This window comes from Arvicanthis niloticus, chromosome 17, assembly GCF_011762505.2.
Source record: "Arvicanthis niloticus isolate mArvNil1 chromosome 17, mArvNil1.pat.X, whole genome shotgun sequence".
NCBI lineage: Eukaryota > Metazoa > Chordata > Mammalia > Rodentia > Muridae > Arvicanthis > Arvicanthis niloticus.
This window is the reverse complement of record NC_047674.1, coordinates 29424427-29448354: the sequence shown is the minus strand read 5'-3', so window position 1 is coordinate 29448354 and position 23928 is coordinate 29424427. Positions and strand designations below refer to the sequence as shown.

General features: G+C 42.7%; 1 protein-coding gene across 5 annotated transcripts in view; it reads right to left on the bottom strand.

The window, feature by feature from the left end:
* The window catches only part of Aff3 (ALF transcription elongation factor 3), a 454396-nt gene that overhangs the window by 346686 nt on the left and 83782 nt on the right, over positions 1–23928 (bottom strand). For 3 of the 5 annotated variants that reach the window (XM_034521387.2, XM_034521388.2, XM_076915018.1), the window contains exons 2-5: positions 21989–22063; positions 19758–19878; positions 18133–18445; positions 17628–18013 (exon numbers count right to left, since the gene is read on the bottom strand). In XM_034521387.2, coding sequence (XP_034377278.1) covers positions 17628–18013; positions 18133–18445; positions 19758–19878; positions 21989–22063 — 895 coding nt within the window. The remainder of the gene's footprint in view (positions 1–17627; positions 18014–18132; positions 18446–19757; positions 19879–21988; positions 22064–23928) is intronic. The other 2 variants (XM_034521390.2, XM_076915017.1) reach the window with 1 other exon arrangement.

The following is a 23928-nucleotide window of genomic DNA, read 5'->3' as shown; positions in this document are numbered from 1 at the left end:
AACTGGTGGAATGTTAGAGTTTAGACCACTAGCATTATATTTTCGACTATGTCCTGACTAACACTTGAAATCGATTTTCCTCTCCAAAGGGTAAATGGTGTGTGTGTGTGTGTGTGTATGTGTGTATTCATTCATTCTATTATGTACTGAATGAACACTATAATGATTTACAACAAGAAATTAGATTAAAACATGTAAACTCCAATATAATGTACTTCTAAATGCATTCTAAACAATAATCTGTGATGCTGTTTTACATACAAAACAGACATCCAGAGATGTAAGGAAGGTAACCCTGATATAAAAATGCATGATCGAGCCTGCTCAAGATGGCCTACTATTTAGACCTCCAATGCCTAAAGCATATACGATTATCATGTGTTAACAAAGGCTGTGGAGAGAGAAGATCCATAGCTGTTATCTTTATACTTAAACACCACAGAGTTTTAGAATTAAAATTAACCTCGGACTGGAAACACTCCTACCACCAACATATGTAAGTGTAGTTTGTTGAGGGTGGCTGGTATTTAAATGGTAGGGTTCTTTGTGAGAACTGTACTTTCCCAAATGGATCCTGAGCTGCTGAGCAGCCACTGGGATACTGGAGCACTTACAAGAGAAACCAGTAGTAAGGATGCCGTGCTCTGCCAGGGAAGGGAGGGTGGTGAGAAAGAAGGCACTATGTCCACAGAGGCTGTCAACCCAGTTAGGTCGTTGGTGAACAAAGAGGGCGACCATTGCCAACACAATCACACTCGCTTTACTCTAAGTAGTTCCACGGTCGTGCGTCTCAATCGGTGACCCTCAATGTGTCCGCCAGGGGTCAAAGGCATAAAGAGGTTTCCTTTACTCTGAAAGGAGAGTCTGGCCGACCTCCTCCTTTGTGTTTGTTCATCTATTTTAATGTTGCTGGAGAGGCCGAGTTCCCTGATCCCGTGTAGTCATTAATGTTTTAACCATTAAACCTCAAAGGAAGGAGGATGGAGAGCTTTCTTGTCTTGTAGTGCATCTCTCAGGCACTTGATGAAAGCGCAAGTCCTAGAGATCTAACTAGCAAGACAACACACCCCACCCAGGAGATTCAGGAAAAGTGCTCCCTGCCAGGTTGCTCTCTCACCTACAGTGTTTCCAGAAACACACAGCTATACACAGGGCTGCTATGTTGAGCTAATAGTGCCAAGATCCATTCCTACTCAGACCTTCCCGTTGGGATCAGTTGGCAATCTAGTGGTGGTGTGGGCTCCTTGAACATTTAATTTTAACTTCCCAGTTTAGCTGGAGTCAGAATGTTAGACTTTCACTTATACGTGACTGGGCATTTATCTTAAAGAACTCTTTTATAGCCAGAATGTCAGGAAACCAAGGCTGTGTCTCCTTAATGAAATCATGGGTTTTCAAATCTGACTGCATGCTTAGAGGGCTGAAATTCCCCACTGTCATCTTCTACCCCACAGCAAGGGTTTTCTCCATGAGCTCACTCTTGAATACTTGTATGTTTCAAAAAACATTCTCTGGTGTTTAAGAACTTAATGTCCAGCCAGAACCCTGACAGGATGTACAACAGAAAATGTACAATTTTCTCAATCTCCAATTGGATCATGTTCTCTTGTAAAACCTTTTATGCAATTGTAGACCTTTTATGCAAAGAACTGATGTATGATTTTGCTACAGTGTTGCTATTTTATTGAATACCCTGTTAGGAACAACAGAAAATGTACACTTTTCTCAATTTCCAGTACTGATGTGTGATTTCGCTTACAGTGTTGCTACTTCATTCAATGCCATTAGGAAGCTGTGTACAAAAGATGAAAGCAAAAAAGGGAGAAGGTGCCACACCCCTGGGAATGCATGCCATGTGAACTGATCAAAGTGTGGAGAGTGGATGGAAGGGTGGAAGGATGGATAGGTGATCTGACAGTCGGATAATAGATTAGCCACAAAGTGGATGGGGGAGGGTGATGTGAGGAAACCCAGAGGACAATCACACACAAGCTTTCATGAGAATTTCCCTTCATGGGGTTGGAGATAACAGATGATACAGATTCCTGGGGTGGAGAGATTCACTGTAAAAGCACAGAGGAAGGAGGGGAGGGAAGGTCCATGCATGGTAGAGGACAACTGTTACATTTTGACTGTTCCTCACACCAAGTTCTCAAATATCAAAGGAGCAGTTGCTTTCCAATTTTGAAGTATCCTGCCCAATGAATTAAAGATTTTTACCTCCCAGGTTAGTATCTTCTAGCCAACATTTCCCAACAATACTAATCCTTTGAAGTGCTGAGCTTTGGGGTAAAGTTCATTTAGGGAGTGCTGCCACAGCCTAGAGGTTTTCAGAGATCCATAATATACACAGGCGTCAAGTATAACTTGAATGCCCTTTTCTAGACACCCTGGACACCTCTCAAACCCAGAGGTCTGCAGAAGAGTCACTGGGAGACTCCAAACACTGCTGGAGAAGAGGAGACAAACAGCTATTGGAACACCAATAGAATACGATACAATTTATCTTTCTCTGTACCGTATTATAGAAAAATACAGTCTTGTCTATGGCTGATACTGAAATGGATGTTCAACGAAGCTGGAAAGAGATTAATGACAGGAAATATGTGATTGTGAAACCCAGAAGCAATCCCTCTCAAGGGACCTTTGAGGATTAAATGGAAGGGGGTTAAAGGTGGTTGGAGATTCAAGAATAAAAGCACAAAGGCTCTTGGAGAGGCCTCGGAGAAAGCCCCTTTTCAGCCACAACATGGAATGTGGGTGGGAAAGCCTACTTTTCAGTGATAGAGAAACACCTTGCTCATCTCAAGAGTTCTCGTTTCCATTTTAATTGCTATGGCGTGTTAACAATATTAGCTGGAGCAGGAGAAGTGTTTCTTGGTGTACCTGACAGAGGCATTACTGAAACATTACGGAGATTGGCCCACACTCTTACAATAGTGTGAAGAGAAACAAAGACCTACCAACCATCTTAGCCCCAACAGACACTTGATATACAACCAGCATGGGTGAAGCAGTACCTTCTCATGGGCAGAGACACCCAGGAAAAAGAGGGACACAGTGCTCTCAGAATGCAGCCCAACGACAGCTCCAGTGGAAAGCATGCCATTGCGTATGTGCTTTTAAGCAATCAGTATGAAGTTCCTAAACACCTTAGTACAGAACAAAGTACTATACTAGATATAAAAGGTCTCCAGGTGGGAGAGACTTCTTATGAAATTTTGCTGTACAGTGAAAATACTGTATATTTCATGCTACTGAACCATATTCACTTCAAAAATGGTTAAAACACCATTTTCCCACTACAAGTTTAAATTAGTGATGGAATTAAATTATTTTTAATCTATATTTGTCCATAAAATGTTTGCTTCCTATTCTACAGCGAGACTGAACCTGCCAATTTTTTAAAGATGGACCTTCAAGTTGCCTGATCAGCTAATACGGCCAGTGGGTGGTGAGTGAGGAAGAAACAACAGATTTTCAAGGACTAGAAAGGTCAATAGAAATGACAATGTAAAACAGGAAAGGAAAACCAAGGTTTGGAAGAGTATGAGGAGAAGCCTCCATGGGTGTGGGTGTGGTAAGGGTGGAAAGTAACAGTAACCAAGAGACACCATCCACACACCAAGCTTCCAAGGCCCTGATGCAAGAGGAAAGATGGGGGGGGGGGGAGAGTTGGAAAGAAAGATGACAACAGAGATGATGTTTAAGCATGAATGTCCCCAAAACTACAGCTCTGTGGTATGACAAAAACTGTAAACTGGGTATTTGGATGCCCTGAAGTGAGCCCACCATTGGCATAGCCAGCTAGACTGTGCACACTTCTCCTTAAGATATGACCTCATCTCACCTCCCTCCACATAGTCCTCCATAGAAGCTCGGCCCACTGCAAAGGAGGGATTAAGACAGGTGAAACCCTCTGATTTCAGACATGATGACACTAAAGAAATTTCCAGAGAATGTGAACTCTTCTGAACAAACCAACAAGAACTGAGAAAGATTAAATACTTTATAATGCATACTGCCTTTATGCAACCTATAAATGGTTGGTCTTCCTTCCATTTTGGACCTTAGGACTTGCTAGTAACTCAGGTACTCTGCATCTTTGACAAAAGGTCACCTCTTATTTCTAGATTGGCCTCTCTCATGGTCCCTTCCAGCAGGACAGAAAAGGAATCTCTACTACTCAATGATCTCAAGCCTGAGAATGGCTTGTCCCCATTTCAACAGCTGGACCTGGGTTAGGGGAGGGTGAGTTGGGTGTCATTGCATTCCAAGTTGGAGACTCTTAGTTCACAATTTGTATGGGACCCATGTCTCCAAAATCCTATCAGCAAATGTTTAGTCTTAGAGAGAGCAAATGACATTTCTATAATTGTAGGAGGCATAACCAGTTTCTAGGAGGCATGATGAAAATAGAAAATAAAATCATTATTGTGTGAATGTGCTCACTTACACCACCAGCTCAGAATGTGCACACTTAGACTACCAGCTCAGTGTGGGAATGTGCACACTTACACTACTAGCTAAGTCTCTGTCCTTTACCTGAAATACTTCCCTTTCACGTAAGCATGTGTATGTTTTAATTTGTGACATTTTGGTTGTGGGCTTTGCTTTAATAGCTGAGATAGCTCTCCTGCCCATGCTTTAATTTCTAATGTTAAGCTATTATGGTTTATTAAATAATTGATTATATATGTGTATGTGTGTATATGTAGTGTGCACACATATACATATATATTTATTAAACATATCATATTTCTGTTAGCTATTTAATCTGTAAAATACAGCTCAGAGGGGGAAATGCAGTCATAAACCTGTTGGTACAAAGATAAGCAGTTTATTTAATATCTAATTAAATGTGGTCACCAGAGAAATCACAGCTTATAAAACTTTATCAGAAAAAGATTAATCCATTTCAAGCTCAACCCAAATGTCACAAGAGAACTCATGAATTTAGATAGGAATCCACTTATTATCCAGAGATGTTTTTATATTGACTAAAAGGAACTGATATTACTGGCTATATTTATACCTGCTTCTGTCAAATTCACACACTTTGTAGCAATCCTTAAACAATTACAAAACCAGAATAATATACTAATGAATGTTTTTCTATTTTTAAAATTTTTTAAAAAATATTTCACAACTTTATAGGCTTTATTCTTTTAGAAACCAACCCAAAAATTATACAAACATGGCATTTTAACTAAGAAACAATTCAAAAAGTGGATACTGTACAGCTATACACTGTAATAAGGTACTGAGAATTGAGGCTAGAGGAAATTATCCCTTCCTATCAAGGACTCATAAATGCATGAGCAGCAAGGGTAGACAGACAGACAGACAGACAGACAGACAGAGGCAGTCGTATCTACTAAAATGAAAACAGAATCTGGACCCATGGTAACTGTGCTGATTAGTTTTCTGTCAAATCACACAAGCTAAAGTCATCTGAGAAGAGTGAACTTCTATTAGGAAAATGTTTCTATGATCAGCCTGTAGACCAAACTATAGGACATTTTCTTAATTAGTGATTTGATGTGAGAGGATTCAGCCCATTGTGGGTGGTGCCAACCCTGGGCTGGTGGTCCTGGGTTCTATAAGCAAGTAGGCTGAGCAAGCCAGGAGAAGCAAGCTAGTAAGTAACATCCCTCCATGGCCTCTGCATCAGCTCCTGCCTCCAGGTTCCTACCCTGTTTGAGTTCCTGTCCTGACTTCCTTCAGTGATGGACTATGATGTGGAGTGTAAGCTGAATAAACCCTTTCCTCCCAAGTTGCTTTTGGTCATGGTGTTTCAGCACAGCAATAGCAGCCTTACCTTGGACAATGACCCAGTATAAAATCCTGACCTCCAGCCTAAAGCTGGAACTGGGTAATTCAAGAGAGTCAGAGGAATGTGACAGACAGCTGTTCTCCTTCCAGGGAGCTTCATTATAGACAGGCTATCTCATCCCTTTCCTCTGCCTCTTTCTAACAATCAAAAGGAATGTGGCCCATCTGGGATCACAGGGACACTGTTTGCATGTATGTAACAGTGTACATAAATTAGGATGACTGTTCTGAAAAACAGCCACTAGTTTTAGTTTTGGTGGTCCCCAAAACTAAAACTAGTGGTAGCGTGTAACAGGCATCCCAGTACCAGAGATCCTCACAAAGGACCTGAAGTCAGGAAGTCATGCAATATGGCCATTCTGCACTGCCACACCCATTACAGAGCTCTGCATGGCAGCCAGGATGAAGACATGGGAATAGCTAAACAGTGCCATGAGACTGGAGAAGAAAACATGACCCATGCAGACACACACAGGAATGCCCTTCTGTCACAGAGAGAATAAAACCCCAGCAGCTGTATGACAATGGGGACAAATCCATAGGACACGGTGTTAAGGGAAATAAGCCAGACATGGGCAGACTAGTGTCTCCCGGTCTTACTCATACATAGGAGAGAAAGAAGCAGTCATTTCATGGAAGTCGAGGGCAACAGTGCTCAGCAGAGGTTGAAGGGGGGCAGGAGAGAGGAGACAGAAGCAGAAGGTGAGCACTGAGTTTGAACTTGGAATCTATGCTGGTGTGCTAACACAGTGGGGGCGGCTATGGATGGTTAACACTGGTGTGCTATTTCCAGCCAGCTAGAAGAGAAAAACTGGAATAGTCTCCCCACAAAAGCTCGAAGTATAAGCCTATACTCTGCCTGTATTTTTGATAATACACGGATGTACAGAACAATCACCCTCCATCCCCATAAACATATGCAATGATAGTGTCTATTAAAAAGAAAGTAAACACCTCGTATAGGGGGGAGTGTAATAGAATAAAGGGAGCCCAAGTCCATGGCACACCACCCCACGCCTCAGCTACAGGCACTTCACTCTTGTTTTTAAGCCATTTACACGGAATTCATCTGAACCAGCTTCGCATCCTACTAAATGTGTAATAAACAGAGTAGCCTCTCTTCCTGAGGATTTTGGGTTCTAGAAAACACACCTTAAACAGAAAACTTAACTATAAATCAAACAAGTGAGATGACATTTGGTTTCCAGATTTTTGGGTTTTTTTTTTTTTTTCATGAGAAGTGAATTATGTCAATAAATTAATCTTACAATTAAAACAGAGAGCATAATTATACTCTTATAAGTTATTAGAAAAAATGATTTATATACTCCTGGAGAGGCATGTTCTTAAATAAGGCACAAAAAATATATTCACATGATAAATTATTTCATGACTTACAAAGCTGATTTAAAGACTAATATAAAAATTATGGTGAACCAATTTTTAAAACTCAGGAGCAGCAGAACACAGGACGGAAACTGAAAATAGAGCCACAGGCCAACAAGAAAGGCTTCAAAAGATGAGAGAAAAGCCCTAAGAAAAATCCCATGGAAGAGCTGAGGAGCTCACAGAAGAGGCAGGGGCATCCAGTACCAGCAGCTCCTTCAGAGGCAAAGTGGAAGGTCTGCATGCAAGCCTATAAAACTCCCTCGAACGTGAAGAACAAGCTTGCAGATCGAAAGAGCTGTCCGTGCTTCAAAGATTCCTTAACGCTGAGATGTATTTTGGTAACTACTCTACAATTCTTTTTTGTTGTGTTTGGTTAGGTTTTTGGAGAAAGCATCTGTGTAGCCCAGGCTGTCCTGGAACTCACTCGGTAGACCAGGCTGGTCTCGAACTCAGAGATCCACCTGCCTCAGTCTCCTAAGTGCTGGGATTAAAGGCGTGTGCTGTCACCATATTTTTAAGATAAGAAAAGACTTACAAATATTTCGGAAGAAAAAATGGGTAAAAACAGGAACAAAAATCTGTATTTGCTCACCATTTCCTCATTTGAGGATTACAAATTAAATGGTTGAGTCTGTTTCTTTAGGAATAAATCATAAATATATACAAAAATTCACTTGTCACTCTTTATAGAATTAATTTATATTCAAGAAAAGGCTTTCAAGTACTTAAATGGTTTTACAGTGGTTACTGAAAAAATTATTCAAATAAATCTTGATCTGAATGCTGTTAAATTATAAGACAAACCAGGGAAGTTGCCCAACTCTATGAGATGTAACTGCTGAAATCCTGTATTTCCAGACTGTCCAATGGCCAGCAAGGACATGTTTATGACAGCAAGGAAAGCAAACTCTATGAGGATTGCATGCACCTCTACCTCAATTCAACGACATAAGCATTTAAACAGAATTAGAAAGGCCCATTCCTGAATGCTATGTGTATGCTTTTCCAGACTGCAATACTATTCATTTTATTCAGCGTTAAGTTCCTAGTGTGATGTAAATTTTTACGACTAAGACAGTACTTTCAAAATCTTTTCTTCCCTTGGCACAAAGAATAGTTTATCAGTAAAGTTTCTAAATCCTCTTTCTGATCTGTCTTAAGAACCCCCGGACTCTCAGCACCATAACTGAAGACTTCCCTGTAACTGATTCTAACAACACGGTGACCATGGGTGCATTTCTTTATACATACATGCTGCCTTCCTCTGTGGCATCTTAAAGCTACCACGTGGCCATCCTGCTTCCTGTGGGTCTCTCCCCTGTCACTTGAAGGGTTCCTTCTGCTCACACTGACTTCTTCCTTCCTTCAGGAAGGGCTCAGCTCTCTACCTTGTCTACACTGTCTTGCAGGGTGAAGTCTACCTCAGCCAGTCTCAGGGTGACACCAAGTGTACCCCTGAAAGTCAAGATCTACATCTCTGACACAGAACGGCCTCTCTTCTTCAGTATCTCTGTGCTATTGGAGCAGACTGTGTCCTCCCCTCTTCTCACTTGTGCATGTAATGGTGCCTCCATGTTAGAAAGCTCAAGTCAGCCTGTGATTCTCCACTCCAGTGTGGCCCATGTATATGTTTCTCATCTCAGGTAAAACATCTTGTTCCTCTTCAAAGCTCAAGTCAAACCTGTCCTTGGCTCTTTCTGTCACCAGTTGACCTGGCGAGCAACCTTATTGGCTCTCCTTCAAAATCCTTCCAGGGTCCAACCTTGCCTTCTTAGTACCAGCAAGTAAGATTCTACCTTCTCTTCCTAAGTTCAGTTTGACTGAAATGTCCCGCAGGCTTTTGTCTTGATCCAGACTGTCCCATGGCTGGCAGTGCCTACAGTTTGAAAGGCTGTGGAGACTAAGAGGTGGGTCCTGAGGTGGTGGAAGTGGGTTGCCACAAATGAGCTGTTACAGCCTGGTCCTGGTTCAGGCGGTGTGCTCTCTGCTTCCTAGCCCAATGCCATGCAAATGAAGAGCTGTTTCTCTCCTGACACCAGATATGGAGCTGATCCTCTTGACATCCTCTAAAGCCAGGAACCAAAACAATTCTGTGCTTTCTTACTTTGACTCAGTAAGAAAAAAACATACAAAAGAAAAAAAACCTTATAGAAATATTCTTTCATTTGTTTCAGACAGACACACATGCATGCACACACATGCAGCACATACGCATGCACATACACATGCACATTCACATGCACATGCACTCATGCACATACACTCGCAGTACACACATACAGACACACATACATGTGCGCATATATAGCACACATGCATGCACACACATGTATACTCACAAACAACCACACACATGCACGCACATACATACACACACTCGCAGCACATACACACACTTACAGACATGAACATGCATGTGCACTCATGCACACACACATGCATGTAAGCTCTCATGAACACATCCACACACATGTGCACTCACACACACATGCATGCACACACATACACACATGTGCATACTCACCACATGCATACACACATGCACATACACACATGCACACACACACACCCACACACACACATACACACACACGCACAGAGGAGGGCATCTTCTGTTATGAAGACCACATGGAAAAGGAAGGGCAGGGGAGGAAGAGAAGGATGAAGAGGGAAAGGAGAGGGAAGCAGGGAAGGGGGAGAGCAGGGGGAGGGGACAAAGTATCTCTATAGAGCCACAGCCTCTTAGCATTTGTTTTTGAGGCCAGAACACAACTCAGCGGCTCATTTGATATGTGCTGTGTTTACATACATCAGTGAATACGGTTCCCATTCCTTTTCAGATCCACAGTCATAAATTATACATTGGGAAATACGTAGCTCCTCTTACAATACAAAGCCTAACAAATTACTGGAGGCTCAACTTGGGGAAGTGTGTCCCAAATGGAGAAGAGTTCAGGCTTTAATGCAAAAGGGTAACTTAAACTCGCCCCTTTAAGTTAACGAGCTAATTTAGAACGCATCTGCTGAGCACAAACTGCACCCATCACAGCTGGAGGACTAAACAGTCAAGATGAAAATCCCTGCATTCGTAGAGTTTCTACCCTGGTGTATTCATAAACTTCACTTCAATTCCAGGTTCAGGCTGTCAAACTGTCTGGGGCTATGGGTATTAGAGGTATTGTAAACACAATACAGCTATCTGCAAGTGTTATTTGTAATTATAACACATCATTACTTCAGAAACTTTCTCTGAGTGCAGCCCACACGCCAATCACTGTTGTAGATGCTGATCAAATATGAACTCACATGTACAGTAGCTACTGAAAGGATTTATCATGACCCCTCTTACAGGGTCATCACCAGCACTATCAGCCACACTCCTCACTCTCAGACAGGATCTGCAGAAAGAGGGGTCCTAGACAACAGTGCTTCTGAAGGTATGCTGGTCCTGAACCCTGAACTTAGGGCAAACCAGAACTGTGGAGGGGTGGCCAACAGCTCCAGGTCATGCATGCAGCAGTGGAGGAAGGCTGCAAACAGCTCCAAAGAGGCGCTATCTTCTATAAAGGTATTGCAGATGCTGGGTAATCAAGTGCAGAGAGTGATTCCGTTGCTCAGCCAATTAAACATGCTGTGTATGTGCTGCGCCTCCACAGCCCTGACCAGTGAGTCATCCTAAGTACCTACTGCCCGAAAAGTTTAAGTTTCCTTCACTCCAATCTTGTTGATTCTGTGCTTCCTGCAATTGGAAATAAAGCTCACCGGTGTAACAGTTCACAAGAAAACACAAAGAAACAGCAAATATGATCCCAGACTTGGGAATACTACCCCAGGAGGGCGCATACCATTAAACAAGGGAGTAGCATGTCACTGGGGCTTTGTTATATTAACCTGAGATAATCTCAGAAGTAATCAACATTTTGGTTATTTTCTAGCAAGTAACCGCAGAAGCAAAAACTTTTTCAGAATCCTGCCTCCTGTTTCTGTGAGAGTTAAGCATATACAATGTTGCTGTTTCCTCCTCCCCTCCACACGGTATCACTAACACAGCAGACCTGGGCCAGGGCTTACATTATTATCTTTCCTCTAACCACATTACTTTACTAAAGGCCCCATCTTGTACCACCTACTGCCACAGAACTACTGCAGTTTTCTCTAGTTCTCATATGTAGAATCTGAGTGTATCTGTTCAGTCACTTGGGCTTCAGACCCAGAATTTGAATCCAGTTCTTGCTAGTCTGCAATCAGTGACCACCCTGTCTCCTAGCTGAAAGACTGCACACGAATTTTGACAGAAGAGGGCTGAAGTACACCTCAGGGTGCCTCTCCTGCCAGACTATAACTTCATGGTCACACCAAGCACAGAGGACTCAGACTCCTGATTAGGCCCAGATTTGGAATTAGCACACACATGAGGCTGTGGTTTAAGAGAAGCCAGCCTTGTAATCCTTCCAGATGTTTTCTGAGGGAGGAAACTTTACAAGAAAGGAGAAGAGAAACAGGAAAAACAAAGCAGGCTTGCTAATAACCTCCTGCTGGGCCTACCCTCCTGCTCCACCCTCAGAGGTAGTTTCCCACCTTAGGGCTAGAAAACTTGGCTCTAATTTCAGTCTGAAGTATCCCCAGGAGGCAGGGGAACAGGAAGGACACCTTCATGCAAGAGGATCTATCTTAACAGGCATTTTTTTTTCCCAAAATTTTTCCATCAAGGATTATAAAGACCAAAGTCACTTTTAGTTAAGTATCCATGAATGGTCAAAAAAAAGAGAAGTGTTTCCATGTACTAGCCTCCATCATGACCTTGAGAAAAACCTAGATAGAACGAGGGAAGCAAGCGCTTTCATGGTGCATATGAGGCGAATGCTTGACTCTCACCCTTCTGAACCTCTCTGCAGGAAAGAAAGGGTCTTGTTCTCAGGGGCTGGAGCCTGTGCATGTGCTCATGCATGGTGCGGGTGTTCTCAGAGGGCAGAGGCTGTGCATGTTCACACACATAGTGTGGATGATCTCAGAGGGCAGAGGCAATGCATATGCATGGTGTGGACTTGAGGAAGTACAGTGTTATACCAGTGCTGTTGCTAAGCCACTCTGTCCCAGAGGACCCACCTCCTTCTGCCATGGGCAATGAGAATGCACACAGGTGTGTATGGTTGGAAGGATGAGACTACAACAGACGTGGAAACTGAGTCTCCTGGCTCCACACAGCCCCAGACAGGGAAACTGAGTCTCCCGGCTCCACATGAGAGGAACAATCTGGCAGCATACTTTGACTTGAAAACATTCTACATCTCAAATGTAATTAAGAAATTCCGAGTGGTGTGAATATGTAATACACACTCTGTTTTTGCAGATGCCTTCTTGCCCGACAGGCTGGTGCCGACTTTCATTTGGAAGAAATCCATTTTCATACAAAGGTAACCGAGAGTGACAGGAAATAGGAAGCCTACATCATTTATCTTCTGTGAACTTGGAACGAAATCAGTTAATTGCTTTTCTGGGAAGCTATTTTGTAGAATCACAGCATTCCGTTTTTCTGCTCTTGTGATAGGAATGGCGATTTTTAGAAAACGCTAGTCATAAATATGCTATGTTTAATCAATACATCTTAAACTATTTCAGTGTGCATTTTAACAAAGGAAATCTGATTAACCAAATGGTTTACTCCATTCTTGTGAATGAAAAACTAACCACATCTAACACTTATAACACCGTCTGTTAACTGGCACTCAACTTCTGAGATCTCTTTCAAGACCAACAAATCTAGGGTGCTAGATCTGGCTTTGCCCATTGGATTTTATGTATGGTTCCCATTCCAGCCATCAGATGTCGGTGCCGTGGTGCATTCAGATCACTGCTACTGATTAACAGTAAATGGGCACTAAGACGTACAAGTTTTTGTAATACCCCCAAAGACACTGAAAACTTCCCCAAATGCTCATGGTGCGGTTCGTGACACACCTTCGCAAGGCAGGGCCTACTTTCATATGCCTTCTTCAGATTCTTCAACCAAACAGGTAAGCAAAGTGTACCATTTCATGGCTCCAGCATGTATGTCCCTAACCCTACTACAGCCCAGCAAATAAACAAGTACTAAATTTGAGCCTGATGTGAAATAACTTTCGAAATGAAAAGTTATTATTTTTAAAACAATTTTACATTACCCCATGAGTCAGAGATTGAAAGACATTAGTATTAAGCACATTTAAGTTTCAACACAACCAATGCTCAGGAAGGGCCTTAGTGACATAGTTATTTAGTTATTTATATGTTTTATAAAAATTGCAAATCCCACAAAACTGTATCTATACCTCTATTTAGTAGTCCCCAAAGGCTAACCCTAGAATAATGTTAAGATGTAGATATGTGTGTGTGTGTGTGTGTATGTGTGTGTGTGTGTGTGTGTGTGTGTGTGTTTGTGTGTGTGACAAAAATAACTCACTTCAATCGGGAACTATTCACCACGCCCTGCCGTATGATGTTGTAGAATGCATGCTTCAGCCATTTGTTAAGTCCCCTGTCTCTCACCTAACAACAGATACCTTTCCAAGTGGCACTCTAGGGGAGCCCCACTTAATGAGGGGTGGCATCAAGAATAGGAGACTCAGCTATAACAACAAAAATATGTTTTTCATTAAGCCCCAAACTGAGCTGGGATAAGTCAGCTGAAAGGCAGGTGTAAGGTTAAGGAAGCCTCTTGAGGCTTTTAACTTCCACATCAAACCACACTAGGTTTTTCTGCACTAATTACTCATTATTGAAGAGTAAAGAATTGTAACAAATAACTCTGTGACAGTGGACAAAATACAGTTGTTGCAAAAGAAAGCACATACTCTTGATTGAACTATGAAACCAGGCAAAGAGATTCAAGTTTCTTCATTTTTAAACAAATAACAATCAGTGTTCCTCTACAAGGGTGGTAAAGGTGAAAGAATATTCTTGGGACTAGAAGGCCAATTTTAAAATTAGTTTCGACTGTGAGATAAATTGCAAATTAAAAGCTAAGTGTTTGAGAGCAATTTATTCAATTCATGGGGATAGATATCCTGAAGGCAGAGATCACATTGTAGATTTTTAATATCTCAAGTTATACTGTACCTAGCCACCATCTGACAAGGAATGTGCCCCCCTCCCTTACTCCCCTCAAATATCACTTTTTTTTTTTTTTTTTTTTGAGACAGGGTTTCTCTGTGTAGCCCTGGCTGTCCTGGAACTCACTCTGTAGACCAGGCTGGCCTCGAACTCAGAAATCCGCCTGCCTCTGCCTCCCAAGTGCTGGGATTAAAGGCGTGCGCCACCAGCACCCGGCAAATATCACTTATATCTAACACATCTTTCAGAATGTGGCTGCCTCACAATGCACTAAGTCTTGTTTACAGCTAGCATCCTCCAGTACTTGAGGAATATAAGTTTTCTTGTGGTCACTTCTTCTATATTTCCCTAGAAAACACTTCCTGTATGTTACTGGAAATAAGTGTTACTAAGAATGTATTTTCATTTTTTAAGGTACACACACACACGCAAATCAACACACACAAACAGATACACATATATACAGATGCACAGACACACATATACATACAGACACACACACAGGCACACACAGACACACACACACATACAGACACACACATAGATACACACACAGATACACACACAGACACATATAGACACATACACACAGATGTACACACATACACACACAGATGCACACACATACACACACAGACACACAGAGAGACATACACACAAAATTTTTGACTGTTTGCCATGTCAGATTATTTTTCACTCCAGAAAGTAAAAATTTAACTAGTTGATAAAATTCAGTTTCTATGTTGTTATTGTATGTCTTAGTGGAAAGGCCTACAACTACCAACCTGCAAAAGGGCATTTGTTAACCTCCAGGAAAACAGTTTAAAAGAACCTTGTCATTTGCAGGGAAGGAAAAGTGAAGACCAAAACGCCACTTTGAATAAGCCCATTCCTTACTGTGGCAGTGAACTTTATAAGCATACATGTTTTAAGAATCAAATTATGTTTTTCCTAATATGCAAAGCTTTCAGCAGACACAAAGACTGACTCCCCTCTTACACCAGCTCAAACTGACTCCACAAATAGCACTCCAGTTGCCCTGTTTCTGTCAATATGTGCCTGGCCTCACTGGCACACTCAGGACAGAGTGTGAGAAGGCAGCAGACTGTCGGTTTCCAAGGCTGTCCATAGGAGCAATGAAGCGGTTTCTATGTGTCACTCAGACCTCCGCCAGATTCCCCCTGCCCACAGGCATGGCCCTCTTCCTGTAAAATCACCAAACTAGTACAGAGCATTGTCGTCCCTAATCTTGGATCCTCACACGGCAGCACAACAATGTCCAGACTATTGACAACTCACCAAATGCCTCCCCAATACTGTACGGACATCTGCACAAGGCTGCCCTGGGTACGGAAAATAAATACAGCTCGGTGCTTTTAACCAGAACTGACTACCTCACTGAAATCCAAATGAATAGTTACCTAATAAGCGGGAGTTGCTGCCGTATGAAAACATCATTTTAACAAGGAATCAACTAGAAGGAAAATTAAAAATGGATCCCTGGAGGTGTAAGTTGGCCACCACCATCCAAGGATGAACTAGATTTTCTCTGCCAATAGAGATCCCTTTGATAAAAATGATAAAACCCATAGTCTGGGGAATTCAGTTTGATATGGTGGTCTCCATGTGCTTCCTGCAAACTTTACAAGCAAATGGCTAGGCCTGGAGAGAGGCTTAGCAGTTGGGACTATGTGTTGCTATCTTAAAGTTGTATTCTCAGCATCCACGTCAGGTCCCAGGTATCTATCATCTCTGATCTCCACGAGTACCTGCACTCACATGCACACACACACACACACACACACGCACACACGCACACACGCACACACGCACACACACACACACAGAGATATGCACACACACACACAGATACACACACAGACACACAGACACACAGACACAGACAGACAAACACACACATACACAGAGATACACATATACAGAGAGAGAGGAAAGAGAGAGAGAATTTTAAATATACATATCTTTAAAAAAAATGCCTGGAGAAATTACATTTTGCTTTCCCCATTCCTAAGGCTTCCTGCTTCCTAATTGCTAGACTACACCATGAACGTGTAATCAAAAGAAGTACTGGCGCACACATCACCAAATTTCCTAATTAAACCTCAGTCAACACCTCCTGGGATGCAGTCTGCAAAGGTAATGAGGCCATGTCCTATGGCCCACAGAGAATCTGAGAAGATAGCCTGAGATGATAGCCCAGAAACGCTCTGCTCAGTCTTGTCAAAAGCGCAACAGGAAGCATCAAATCCTTTGTCTCATTTGGTTATTAAATCAAACTAAAATGTGAAGAACACCCCAATCACACCATTTTTCCATCTTTAAAGAAGAACACGTCAAAGGGAAAAACAACTTAGCCGTTCCTAAGATCGGTGTTAGGGAAAAACTGGTCCAGCTTCAACGCTACAACACTGGGAGACAGCAAAAGCAAACACACACGGTGGTGATTCCTCCTCATGTACCCCTGACAACTGTCATCAATTTGGAAGACACGATGAGACATGCTACTCTAAAAGGATTGTTCTCTACCAGATTCAAGTAGCTAACCATAGCCTTTCCTACAACCTGTCAAGTGGCGGGCTTGTGGAGGATTCTCACATTCAATGTATCCACTCCACACATTCTATAATGCAATGAGCAAGTGTGGTAGAACAAAATCAAAGTGCAAAGCAGGGGTGTATAAACTGAAGTACTTCCTTCTGAGAATGCATCCATACGGCCTAACACAAACACCCAAGTAAAAACTCCAGTTAATATGAGTGATCCTGAATCTTAAGCTTTATAAAGTGGGTGGGATACCTAACATACAGGAATGTCAACCAGACTTAATATCGATTTAATACTTCACAAATTCTTATTTATACATTGTACAAATTCAAACTCCTTTAAGAAAGTTTGTCATAAAACTTTTCAAAACTGATGAAAGCATTCAGAGTTCTGAACTAGTTTAGGGAAATATTTTGCCTCCTTGAAAGCTGAAGTACATACAGCCTTTGAAGTATTTTATATTGCTGCTTTATATCTTAGTCAATACCATCTTGTTCATGAAACTCCCATGAACTCAACCGAAGGAGGCATTCCGTCTCTAAGTAATTCCTACATAACCACAAATGCATATATATGCATTTCAGTATAAAACAATCCTATTATAATGAATTTGAAAATATCAAAAAATATAACTTCTATTTGAGCGCTACAAATCTTACCACATCTCTGGGGAGGTGAGAGGGGCAAAAGCATTTTCAAGTCAGGCTACTACTTTAGCTGCATGTAACTGGCAATGAGAATGGACTCACCTCTCCTTGCTTGGGGATGTTGAACTTAGCAAGCTTGGCTTTGGCTCTGGCTGACTCTGGTTTGTTGGCTGGGACCCCTCTGTAGGCTGCGCAATGCACAGCAGTTTCCGTGGATGACTTAAGCTTAGGAGATTCATCAGGAGCCTGGTCCTGGCCATCCATTGGCCGCACGTAGGCAGTTGGTTTCTGCTGCACCAGGCTTGGTTTTGAAGCCAGGGATGGGGGAAAGTTCTGAACACAGTGTCCACTGCCGCTGTGCTTGGCTGCCATTGCCGGTGGCCTCTCCTGGGTCTGAAGCCCCGCCTCCATATTGCACACTTGCTTGGCCCTTGTCTGCTGTCTGCCAACACCATCTCCAAGCAAGGTCCTGAGAGAGCCCTGTTGCGCTGAGTTGGAAGAAGAAGGCAGTGATGGTGAGGATGAGGCTCTCCACACACAGTGAACAGGTTTTGCATTGTGGCTCTTTGAGATCTGTACAAAGCAACTTCCTCATGCCCCTCCTTACCTGCTCTCTGTTGGCCATCGGACGGTGGGTGCCCAGCCTTCTGCCAGCCCATGGTGCCTCTCTTGCCCTGCTGTACAGAGACAGCTGCAGGTGTGGAGGATGCAGTGCTGCAGACGGATGAGGGCTGGGGCTGGGCTCTGGACTCCCCCACAAAATGTTCATCGATCTTGTTTACAGGAGTCTGAGGAACACCTGGCTTGGGGACGCCAACAAGATGACTCTGGTTGGATCTATCAGTTAAAAAGTCTTTCATCTCATCATAATTTCCTAGTGTATTCTGGATCCGGTTGGAGAGTTCATCCCCCTTGTTAGTCTAGAAAAAGAAAAATATCCATGATACTGTTAGACAAGACACAGGAAACAGTGGACAGGTGTCTGTTGGGTAACAAGGACAAAGCTGATACACTTCTAATAAAAACTGAGGGACAAAATTGAAGTCCTTATGATCTCTGAAGATAGCTGTAAGCCTCCACAAGAACTAGAAACTTGTAATGGATAACTTTAGGGTATATTAACAAACAGAAAGTTGTTACTGGTATTTTGTGCTATGGCCAAAATGCATTTATTATTATTTAAAGATATATATTTGTTTTATATGTATATGTAACCTGAAAATCAGAAAATTTACTCTAATAACTTCATAAAATTGTCTCAATTAAATCTTTCTAGAATTGGTTTATTGTTGTATTGCAGAACTACTGAAAGCTTTGCTTGAAGATTTAGGTTTGGCTCACAACAGGGTTGCTTCCAGATCCTAAGCAAGTACTTACTCTTGTTAGAAACACAGTGTGTTAGGCTAGAGGAATCAGGGTAACTGAGAAGCAATACAAGACCAAATATGGAAAATTGTCCCACCCTAAGCATTCCATGTTACCATGTCACCATGTTACTATGTTACCATGTTACTATGTTACCATGTTACTATGTTACCATGTTATCATGTTACTATGTTACCATGCAGCCTAAAATTCTAGTGAGCTCTTGGACAGTGTTTCACTTTGGAAGAGAGAGGAACTCTGCATTGTTGGTAGGAAGCACAGCAAGTGTGTGTGTGTGTGTGTGTGTGTGTGTGTGTGCGCTCGCGCGCGCGTGTGTGCATGGGAGTGGACAACTTGCAAAAGGTGGTTCTCGTCTTCCACCATTTCGGTCCTAGGGATCAAACTCAGATCCTCAGGGTTGGTAGCTGGCACCTCCACCCCCAGAGTCATTCTGACCACCCTCCAGTCTCATTAGCCCTAACTAATGCTTTGAGGCTCATGGTTTGATCCTTACATGCGCCACACCTATCAAATACATAACCTAACCTCTTTTTAATGATGTTTAAGAGCCCAGAAAACATTACAGATGCATTAATTTTGGAACCAAAGAGGTGAAGTCTGAACTCCTGATAAAAGTCCTAACAAGTGGGTCTGAGTGTCACACTTTGCTGGTAAAGTCAAGGAGCCTGAAGAGCCACACAAGCTAGACACCTATACTCAAGGGTGTGATCTGTATGTGTCACCACAGGAACAGGGCTATCTTCCCAGGCTAAACAGACCAAAAACCAAAATGGAGTTTCCTGTTGACTCCTTCACAGAGCCTTTGATGTGGCTGAAAGAGAAGGTGAATAGCTGAAAACCATCTACCTTGTAGGGTTCACTGAAGAGCGAGTAACCGGAGTTAAAGCCGCCACTGTCCTGCTGTGTCTCCTGATTTCTTCTTTCTCTCTCTTTCCTCCGTAACGCATTCCTATCTGGTTCATAGACACTGTGCCAGAAGAAAGGAAAGAGAACAACCCCGAAAATTAAAGGGCCAAGCCCAAAGTCATGTACATCTGAAGACAGACATCTGGTTAATGGACAAATGGCAATGACTAAAGAGACAGGGATGAGATTAAAGCCAGGCTCAGCAGGCCAGCTGAATTCCATGGCTGTCAATCATATTTTTCCAGAGGACAGGTTCCAACCAGAATTAGATTTCTCTGCCTGATATGAGGGAAAGCAACTATATAAGCAACTCTGACAGAAGATGGAGCGCCTTGCTCGGGTCTGCGGTAATTACTTCGATGTGTAAATACAAATTATGAGGCGACTTCCTCTGGTGACACTCACTGCCTCTGAGTGCTATATGGGAATGCTCCTGGCTCTGTGTGTGTGTGTGTGTGTGTGTGTGTGTGTGTGTGTGTGTGTGTGTGTGTGATGTCTGTGTTTCTGTAGTGATTCTATCATTAACTAGCTCCCTAAGGAGCTGTTAAACCTCCATGCTGCAGTGGGTTTCCGCTGTTACGAGCCTCCTCCTGATCTCTGTTAATCAGTCACGTCTTGATGACGACTGAATCAATTCTTCCTTCTGATATATTTGACACTATCACTCCTCCTGACCATAAAACATGGGCTAGGAGGAGGGGCTGTAGGAGGCAAAGGGGAAGGATGGAGTATCATTCCCCTCATAAGGAGAAAAATAAAGGAGCTCACTCAACTAGTGATGAGAAAGTGCCTCTCTAACTGCTGGTCCTCTGGGCTCACTGGCCTAGTGTAGATATACAAACTACCCATCAGCAAACACACATCCCGAAACTTGGTACTGTCCTCATTTCTTAGCAGAAGCAAAGAATGCCGATGACATGTCTGGGGAGTGCAGGGCTAAGCTAGGAACCAAAAGGCCTACCTAATAATTAAAGGTCTCCTCAACAGAGGAGATGACAGACAAGCTACTCAATCTCTTTACCCCAGCCACCCCCCCCCCCCCCCCCCCCCCGTCTCCATATGAGGCAGGGATGTCTCAGGGCACTGCAGTAATCTCAAAACAAGGGTGTGGCCATAGGTAATTCAGAAGAGAGAGCTAGCACACTTGGGCCTGGAAATCCAGGTTATTACTACTAAAACACAGTTACAAAGAAAAGGGTTTGTAGGTTGAAAGAACTTCATGAAAACAATAGTATTTTGTAGGTTAAATGCCTATTTTTAGTACCTGTGTCACATACATGCAGGGGGCATGAATGACATGGGGATATAGCGATTTAACGGTATTCCTCATCCCAGTTCAGCCCATGTAGCCAGGGCATATTTTAAAGTCACTGTCTGCAGGGTGATACTACACATGCTTCTGGCAAGGCTGCCTGTGCCCCTGAGGCACTTAATTTAAATTTAAAATCAGGGAATGCTAAAATATTCAGAGCAAGAAGGCCATTAGCATTTTAATTCATCCTTAGTACATTACCCAAAGTTATTAGGTTTGGAAGCCTAACCGGTGTCCTTACATTTAAAAAAAAAAAAAAAAAAAAAAATCTACCAACAGAGAGGCTCATCCTTCCAATGTCACAGTCCATTTCTAAGCAGTCCATTTCTGAGGTGACAATGAGCAGCAGCACAATGTGGACCTCCTCCCCCTCCCCCCCCACACACTCAATTCAAGCCCAAAGGAAAGGCTGTGATTGTTCTATGCTGCTCTTAGTTGCTTGCCCTGAGTCCCTGGCTTCTGTAAATGCTCCATGGGTTTCACACATTGACAGGATAGAAGACACATGATTTATGGTACAGAGGCATGAAATGGGCTTTGAACCATAGGACAACTCTAGTTTATCACTAACTTCTAACTTTTAGACTTCCGCTGGCTGGCATTTGAAAGGAACAAAAGACCCTGCATCTCATGCATCTGAACTTCCCTTCTCCTCTGGCACCCAGAGTATCAACCTTCAAACAGAGACCTACACACACACACACACACACACACACACACACACACACACACACACCATGCAAGCTACCCTCTGCTAGGCCAAGCCAAGTACACACAAGAATGGAGTGATGCATGGAATGGCCTTATGCAAGATGAACAAGGTAGGCTTCTGAGGAGGCCCCCGTACCCAAAATTATACCTCCTGCATCTGCTGGCTGATGCCTGAAATTCCAGAACTAGAGAATCATTCCTCTGGCTTAGGATGTCTTCACCCCTGTAAGAAATACAAACACCACAAGAAGAGAGAGTGCTTTAAACCTGACAAGCCTGCATTTGGTATCTTTGCATGTACAGGTTTGTGGTTTCCCTCAAAGGCCTATGGGAAGCTGCACAAGGACACTGGGATCCAAATGGGAGGTGTGACCGCCCCCCATCCCCAAATGCAGTGTTAGGACAGAGGAAAAAAAAAATACAGCTTATTTAGCAACATGGTTTAGATGTCTAAGATCAAGGCAAGGGGATGGACACCAGAGTCAGCTCAGTGGGTCAGACCCAATGTGTTCCCAGGACTTTGGAATAAAAGTCAGGTCATACTTTAGGAAAATTGGAGATGGGAACAAGCTGTTCCTGTTTAAATGAATCCCTCATCCCAGCCTCTTTGGGTCTAAAGAAACAAAAGCAAAACCAGTCCATGACGCAGTCTATGGCTGAATAAAAGTTTCCTGTGTGGTTCAGCCTGTATGACCAGACTAAGTATGATTTCAGACAGAAGGGGCCAAGCACTCTTATGGACACCCAACAGAAGAGCGCACCTGCTGTCCTTTCTCAAGGCCGCCACAAAGCCTACGAAGGGGCCATCAGATGACTCAGTGTAGGACCATCGTCACATAACCAAAGGAGATTAAAGGAAACACAAAAGAAAGGCCCAGCTTCCTCCATGCCTCCTCTTTGGTCTCTGCTTCTTAGTGGGCAACTCTACAGCCTTCACTGAGCAGTGGCATCCCACCCACTCCTCCTTAACTAGACCCAAAGCCCCCAGGTCTTATGTCAAGCCTGAGCAGCTAAGAATATTGCCTGCTCACAGCAAACTCCACTCTAAGAGAAAGGCAGGACCTCCCAGTTTTCCTGATCCCTGGGTGTCACTACTCTCACCAATGCTCAGTGCTTTTGCCTGTATAGACAGTAGCTGAGCTGCTTGGCTAGTCCACCTCTGTACTGATTATAGAAAGAATCCATGCACAAGCTAGCACAGGGCCTCTACCTCTCACCCTAAGAGCAGCCCCACCTCTCACTCCCTTGTCTCTGGAGCACTGTAAGGGCTGTGCAAAAAGGCCTTTTCCCTGAAGGTGGCAAGTGGGGTCAGCTTCCTGAGGGTGTGGGACTGGTCCTAGATAATCCTCATTCCTGGCAGCCTAGTGTACCTGTTAAACTCAGTAACTGCCATGCTGCTTCTTCCTTGCTAACAGATGGTAAAGTCTGTATCAACTGTTAAAGTTTTTCCTTATTTCCACAGAAATTACAAAAATCGCATCCCCCAAATGTATATCACCAAATGCATTTATTTATTTTGCACAGAAGTGTGGCAGTCAACCACCATAATGTTATTTATTATTTATTACAAATGCAGAACAGTCCCAGAAAATGGAATCTTTTAAATCAAATCCTTTAAAAAAAAAAAAAAAAAACTTATTTTTAGGTTTTTTTTAAAAGCAAATGAAAAAAATATAATAAAAATATTTCTGATTGTTCTTTATTTTCTTGATTTTAATCTATTAAGTCAGGTAGGGCTCAAGCCAAAGGCAGTTATGGAACATGAGTAAGAGGAAACATCCAAACAAGATAATTTCCAAAACCAATCTATCCTTAACTGCAAGGTGACAACCGGAAACTAAGTAGCAATGTTTACTCTGCCCGCTTCTTCCTTCTATTGAAGGAAAACAAACAAACACCCAAAACAGCCAGCTGTAAGTCTGTCTGTTGATGTCCTTATAATACCAGTTAGAAAAAGATAAGGGTGGTAGATATTATTCCTAGGTTAGCTTTTCAAAGGGCTCTCCATCTTGGTCACACATAACCTCAATCCTTGGAAGATGGAAGCAAAAGGATGTGAGACCTGTCTCAAACAAAACGAAGCTAAAT